This window comes from Nicotiana sylvestris, chromosome 1, assembly GCF_000393655.2.
Source record: "Nicotiana sylvestris chromosome 1, ASM39365v2, whole genome shotgun sequence".
NCBI lineage: Eukaryota > Viridiplantae > Streptophyta > Magnoliopsida > Solanales > Solanaceae > Nicotiana > Nicotiana sylvestris.
In genome coordinates, this window is record NC_091057.1 from 51,837,404 (window position 1) to 51,845,185 (window position 7,782).

A 7,782-nucleotide genomic window follows, 5' to 3' on the forward strand; every position below is an offset into this window, starting at 1 on the left:
TCTTCACATTGATCGGCGACCACAATTTTGAAGGCTTGATAGACAAAGTGCTCACTTCCTTCTCTAGCTTTGAGATACGGGACTGACGGGTCCCTGTAAATGGACTGTTCATCCTCTCCGTGGACAACAATTTCTTGGTTTTCATGTTCGAACTTGACCATTTGGTGGAGAGTGGAGGGCACAACCCCTGCAGCATGAATCCATGGTCTTCCTAGGAGAAAATTATACAAAATATCCATATCCATAAGTTAAAAGTCAATCATTTCTCACACTTCCCCGCTAGAATATAAAAAAACTTATCTTAATTTCAAAATCCTAAATATTAAAAAAATAATTAAATGATAATTTTATCCAACATATAATATTTTTAAAAGGTAAAAAAAATGATATTTTAAAGGCAAAATTTAAAGTTTACACCAATATGAAATATTAATAGTTTAAATTATGTATTATGTAAAAGTTTATTATCTTTATATATAAAATTGACAATAGTAGTCTGGATGACACGTGCGTTTAATTTTGAAATATATATATATATATATATATATATATATATATATATATACTAGATGTGATTAGCCCGTACTAAAGCACGTGCCCAATAATTTTGGTTATAATATTCTTTTGTTGGTTCTAGTGAAAATAATGCTTGTCATAATATTTTAGTTAGATATGACTATCATAAATCACGTTCATTATGTAAGTACACTTCTAGCATTAGATGAATCCAGGATCTGCAAATACATAAAACATTTCTTATTTTTCAGCTTCTTTCCTGATCACATTGGATTCTCATTTTTCTCAGCATCTTTATTGATCACTGGGGCTATGTAGAAATCGTAAAGTTTTGAAGGAAAATACCGATAGGAAAATCAAGAACCTCCAATAGATTTTTGGCTGCACATGGAACCACAACTTATTTTTTATAAAATAAGACGTGTATCAACCAAGCTAATAAAAATCCCCCTTTTCTATCACTTGGTTTCAAATTCCATAAAAACAACTATATAAAGCTACCAGAAAGGTTGAAGGCCAAATAATTCCTGTCCTTTTAATCTGCAAATTTCAAGCGTTTAACTGGAATAAAAGAAAAAAGGAGCAACATTGTCAAGTTGATAAATTTATTGAGGAACAAAGCTTCACAAGATATCCAAAAGATTACTGATCAAATATCTACATTTAGAACATTGTACATTTGCAAAAAAATACTTTCTTTATCTTCCATGAAAATGTACTAAACAGTACCAAAGATCCTCGTATACATGATATACTCCTCCTACTCCTGCAAGTAGTCCAGGAGTCCAGAAGTTCCAGGATATCTGCAAATATCAAATGATACATTAATTTTGCTCCAACAATTCAAATTATGAATGCAACTAAATCTTACATGAGGAATACATTCTATAGCTCCTCAAAGATCCTACTATTCCTTTCTAATCTAATAATTCATAAATGCATATCTGAATTATTTTCTATACACTTGTGTGCATCTTTTCTCTATTAATGCTAACAATTTAAAAGTTGCTCCATACTTCCAGACATCACCCAATTGATTCCATAGAAATTTAGGAACATATTTCATATCTTCCCGCTACATTACAGTGAATGAAGAGATAGAGATTCCACATCTTTCAATCTATTTATTGGTAGAAAATATATCACCCTTGAAACAAAATATTTTTATACTCTGAAAAGACAGTCCAACATAAATTTAGTTTAATTCACTTAAAGATCGATTCGTGTCCATTTAAGTGGGGATTAAAGGAAATAATACTCCCTCTATTTTAATTTAGATGACACACTTTCCTTATTAGTCCGTTCCAAAAAGAATAACACACTTCTACAATTAAAAATAATTCAACTTTAAACTCTTCATTTTAATCATTTAACCCTTAATGAGAAGCTTTTATAACAATACAAATGTCATGGCCCCACAATACTTTTACCCTTAAGTTTTTAAAACCACAAGTTTCAAAAGTCTTTTTTTCCTTAAATTTTGTGCCGAGTCAAACTACATCATCTAAATTGAAATGGAGGGAGTACACATTACGCCAAGAAGCAAAAAGAAAGTTTGACATGCCTGAGTGGTCTCAACTTTAGGAGAATGCTCCAGAAGCTTTTAGGCATGATAATATATCTTCGTATTCCAAAACTAAGATAACAATATCGAAAGTTTGTTGTTAAAAACATGAAAGAAACTACTTACAATATCTCTTCTTTTTAACTTCTTCTGTGCCACAAAAGATCTCTGCAAACAGAGCAAAGATTGAAAATTTGATTCACGTACAATTTGGATATGAAGCTAGGTTTGAAGGAAGAAAATGCAATTTAGTACTACTTTGAGAGAGGTGTATTTTTCATAGATAAAAATCACATCATAGTTGGATAGTATTATATTTAGGGATGATTATGGAGTGTTCGTGGTAGATGCAGAAGGAGATATCATTTCTTACCCCCATTAGAAAAGCCAGTTACAAAAAAGAAGCTTCTTTTACGTACGTTGATATGTAACTGACTGACAAAGAAAGAGATAAAAAGACTCAAGCTTCCTAGGGGAGTCCCTATTAAGAAATCAATCTATCTATGTGAAATCAACCTATTCACACATCAATATTTATAGTGGTGCTGTTTGTCCCTTTTCTAAGTGTTAATGAACTAATGTTCTACACCCTTTGTGGAATAAAATTTGCTATACCTTCTTGATAGCAAAACTGACTGTGTATATCTCGTATCTCGTGTTTCAAAAAAACTAAAGTTGTTCTTTAGCTGAAAAGAAAAAGATAATTATTACTAATAAAAAATTTACAAGTATAATGAACACTATCAAGGAAGTGTATAAAATTGTATGAAAAGCACTCAATGTTGGCTTAAGAGAGGGGTAGCCTTAGGTAGGAAGCTTCATGGAGCCAATATAATGGGAAACAACTTCATGTACCAAGATAAACAATAGAGAGAGGAAGAAGTAAAAAATCAATTAGTGGATCTGTGTTTCCTGCCTTAAGTGGATAAGAGTAGTGGCAAAACCATTATTGTTTATATGTCTCAGATTTTCACATTCAACATATACAAAGATCTAAAGAGGTCAATGAACTCACTTCTAGTTGTAGGTTTAGTATATGTGGTGCTTCCACCAGATCTTTTTGAAACTCTTATTTTATCTGGTACTAATTGAATTTTGTTATTCTTGTTGCATTAGCTTCATTCGGGATATATCGCTCTACATTTAGATTTCTTATTTACTGAAGGAGCACAAAAAAAAGGTAAGAAGATGAATCTACAACCCACATAACTAAATTAAGTAGCACTATAGTTCTAACCAAAGTCCACATTTGTTTAATAAAGAAATAACACTTTCCTTTAACATTAGTTCCCTTTTTATAAGAACAAGATTAGAGTATTCTATCTAGTAAAGTTAGTCTAAAGCATTAGGATTACTACTGCATTTGTCATACACAAGAAAAGCACAATGCGGTTTTGGAGGGGGGAGGGGTTATTAGAAGGGAATAGCTCTGCCCTAAAAGATATAAAATTAAAGATAAACTGTATCAAAATGGAGGTCAACCACTATATGCAGCATTGAAGGACGACATAGGCGATAATACAAAATGAGTACACAAATCGAATGAAAGAACTCTAATTTTGCAGGGACAATACATTTAGATATTAACAAGCATCCTAAGTACTATTTGTTTAGTTGGAATCTAGGACATTGTTTCAGCAAAGCCTCCATGCTAGCTACCTATAAACAAATTAGGGAATTTGAAAAAAACTATCATATTTCTTATACCTAGTAAACTACATCTAGGTAAAGCATTAGATTATAAACACGCAATAAAACCCAGTAAATTATTGCTACTTAAAGTCATATGTAAAGAAAATACAAAATTAAGCTTGATGGTACCTGCACTACAACTACATAGCTATTTCTAAAGATTGATCACCTTACCCGGTTTTGATCTCATGAGCTTCCTTTTTGCTAACTCTCTGATGAATATATCAGAACCTGTCATTTAAATGATGTGACCAAGCAGATATTTCGTTCGATAATTAAAATGACTTTATTGCAAATAGAGAAGTGTAACATGTTGTACAATAAATTGCTACCAAGTAAGTATTTTTCAGAAAATTAATAAAAGAAAATTATAGTGCTAAGTCAAAAGTATGGAACATACTGCACAAACTAACTTGGGTGAATAACCTATTCAGCTTGTAAAAAATAAGAGATACTACAAGAATCAAAAAAATTAAAAAAATAGATACCTTTTTTACTATCTGTAAGAGTACTATATACAAAAAAGAAAATCTTCAATCTTTGCTCACGTCCTGGAATTCTGAGTTCTCAAAATTTTTAAGTTATCGGACTCTTCTATCAGCAGCATCTTTGTGATTATTATGACTGTGATTTTTCGTAAGAAGCTAGCAGAATAAATATTTAAGTATAACTTATGGTGTTAGTTTAACATGTCATAAGTACTTCTAAATCGCAAAAGAAAAATCTTAAAAGTTGGATATCATATAAATCTTTATAACCGATTGCGCATCTGATTATTATTGGAGGACCCAAAGATCACATTTAAAGATAACTGGAACATATCTTTTCAATAGGATGCTACCAAAAGCTAACTCTTATTTTACCTTCTACTTAATTCCATTTATCAGTAGCTGGTGATTTGTGTGCCTTCCATATGTATCCTTGACGTAGAACCAGCTGAAATGCCAACGATAATGTAAATTAAAATCCACAATAAATCCGTCAAAACACTGCAAAACTAACTGATCAAATTGAATGGACAATCAATATCTAATTTCAAAGTATCCAGCTTCGAAATTTCATAGGTTGTGTAACCGTTTCGTAGAAGAGCTAAGATTATGTGCAAAACTATCAATATAAGAAGCAAGAAGTTCACCACACAACAAAGAATTATCAACATGACTTGCATCAACTTTTTGTGATTCTCCGGCCAAACATGTGGGATACCCCATTTCACACTTAACTTTAGCATCAGAAGATTGCTCTGGTTCTTTGGCAACTTCCACTTCCTAAACAACAAAATGAAAATCAGTGTATGAAAAATGTAGCAAAATGCACACAAGTAGATACAATTACTTGGAAGTATGTTCATGAGTCTAATAATTGCAATTTTGTAAATCGAAGTAAAGTAGCCAGAGGAGTTTAACTATAATTTAATCAAAATGTATAACATAGTAGTTTGATACGTTTTGCTCGCTTTATTCCAGGTATATGACACGTCCTTATCTTGTAAAATTTTGGAATGCAAACGCAATTCCTAATTAATAAAGCACAAAAAAGAAAGTAGAAGTTAGTCACAGTAAAACTAAAGTTGGTAAGAATTTTGATACATATACATATAGTTAGTGATCTTGCTTTTAAGAGACAGTAAATCCTCCTCCTTTGTTTGGAATTGGGTCTGGTTGGGTTACAGTATAAATGGATTTCTTTCTGGTTCTTCACATAAGAATCAGTTGTAATAGTTAAGCGAGAATCAATCTTATAGAAAAAGAAATGTTAAAGCAACCATCAAGTTTTTCAAGTATGTCACCAAGCAAGTATCCAAATGATATGAATACATCAACTATAATACTTTTTTTTATTTTCCATTAGTGAGCTTTAAATTTTTTTCATCATGCAGTAGTTATGTTCTAAATTATTGGCACGAAAGAACCTAATACTATTGATGCAAGAACATGCATCTGGATTATCAAATAATATTGAAGCAAGAAAAAGAAAGTAAAATAGATGAGCAAAATAAGACAAGGATGGAACAGATTATACATGACATAGAAACAGTAAAATCAAATAGATACCACATTGAGCTATTTATTGCGCGTTAGAAAGAACGATAAAATTTTAGCAAGAATTTACAAGGACATAAGTTAACCTTTTGTTATTGCATAGTAAAGATGCAAAAAATATGTTTCAACAAGAATAGTTAAATGAATAATAAGCATACAGGTAATGGTAAAAATACCTCTGTAATAACATTAGAGTAATTCCTAGGATGATGCTAAACCTCAAGCCAACTTGCCATGAATTATGTGAGCACATTACAAGAACAAAATGTGGGGCCATCCGGTAGAACTAATTATGGAAAAGCTTTTTGAATAATTTCATTATACACTATATTGTAAGTTGAATGATCATTATTGCTATCGGTTGTAGCTGGTCGAATTAACAATTTTACACAATTGGAACTTTTTGCTCTTGATAGCAGTACGTAGAGCTGGCCATGGAAAAAAACAGGTTCGCGTAAATAAACTCCCACGAAGTCTAATGTTTGACCTTGAGCTTTATTTATTGTCATAGAAAAACATAATCTCATAGGAAATTGTGTTCTTTTGAAAGGAATAAGCAATTTTTCATCTGCTGATGATAATAATGGTATTCTAGGAATAAATACATGCGTATTCTTAAAGTCCCCAGTGGCAATTTTAGCACTTATAACATGTTTTCGAAGATCACAAGATATAAGTCATGTACTATTGCATACACCTTCACGTGGATTTAAATTTCGAAACAACATAACAGGACAATTCTTTTTCAAAGTCAATTTATAGGGAGGTAAACCAGCAGGATATAAAGTATGCAAAAAATCTTCATATTGACTTTGATCGTTTGCTTCAATAGTCTCATCAAATACAACATATGTTTTAGGATCACCAGGAAATTGAGCTATGAGCAAATCATTTATTTGATCAACAAAGTCATTTTTGGTTGTCAGAATTACACGCGAAGTTATAGAAGATGCATCGGAAAAATATTTATGTAGATCTGGATAAGTATCTCTAAACAACAAATCTAATGATTGATTTTCAGAAATGAAAGGGATAACAAAACAATCAGGGATTTCAATTTTGTCATGGCTATTTATTTTTTCTTGTCCATTTCGAATTCTCATCAAATATTCACAAAAGGTAAGATCTGTCTTCGCACGCATATTTTCTGATAATCGTAGTTTTTCTAGTTGATTCCAAATTTCAGAATATAATAAGCTTTCTTGAATAAAATCTTCTTTTTTTCCACTCCTAACAACCGGGAGAGTTTGTCTAAAATCACCACCGAAAACAACCACTTTTCCTCCTAATAGAGCATCTGTATCCATTAGATCTTTCAAGAGAATATCAAAAGTTTCTATCACTTTCTTTTTTGCCATAGATACTTCATCACATACAATCAATTTTGCATCACGTATTAAAGTTGCATGTGCGCTTTGCTTACTAATGTTGCAAGAATATTGTTCATCGATATCAATAGGAAATTTAAAATGCGAGTGAGCAGTTCGTCCTCCTGGGAGGATCGAAGCTGCAACACCTGAACTTGCTGTTGCTAAAGCGACAAAACCTTTTGATCATACAGCAACTAATAAAACACGATATAGAAAAGTTTTTCCAGTTCCTCCAGGTCCATCAACGAAAAATTCTCCTGATTTGTTAGAAAATATCCTATCAAGAATCGTGTCATACGCTTTTCGTTGTTCAGTATTTAATTTTCTCTCTAGAAGCAAATCTTCTTCTCTAACAATGATATTTCTTTCAAACTGACAGTCATTGGTTTCTCTGATAGCAGCTGAAGGTTTAATTTTCTCAGGGATAATATTAAATTCATTAATATCATGTCCCATCAAATGAAAAATATCATTAATATGATTTAAAGCCATAAAACGAATATCTTTAGCATTCATATTAGGTAGAATCTTAAAATCTTCGGACATTGAATCTTCAAATTGTTTCCAAAGTTCTGCTGGATTAGGGGGATTACAGTAC

General features: G+C 31.6%; 1 protein-coding gene across 1 annotated transcript; it reads right to left on the bottom strand.

The window, feature by feature from the left end:
- Window positions 1-4,638: 4,638 nt before the first annotated feature.
- Window positions 4,639-7,172, bottom strand: LOC138870069 (uncharacterized). The gene is made up of 3 exons (XM_070147614.1): window positions 6,510-7,172; window positions 4,847-5,040; window positions 4,639-4,708 (listed from the first exon to the last, which is right to left on the bottom strand). Exons 1-3 carry the CDS (start codon window positions 7,170-7,172, stop codon window positions 4,639-4,641), a joined length of 927 nt encoding a protein of 308 aa, XP_070003715.1.
- Window positions 7,173-7,782: the final 610 nt, after the last annotated feature.

Bases quoted from the DNA above. Each gene is read 5' to 3' on its own strand.
- LOC138870069 (XM_070147614.1), bottom strand. From the start codon at position 7,172: ATGGCAAAAAAGAAAGTGATAGAAACTTTTGATATTCTCTTGAAAGAT. The intron at 5,041-6,509 runs GTATGCAATAGT...TTTGTTGTTTAG, and splicing joins ATTTAAATCCACGTGAAGGT to GAAGTGGAAGTTGCCAAAGA. The intron at 4,709-4,846 runs GTTACACAACCT...TTGGCATTTCAG, and splicing joins CTTAGCTCTTCTACGAAACG to CTGGTTCTACGTCAAGGATA.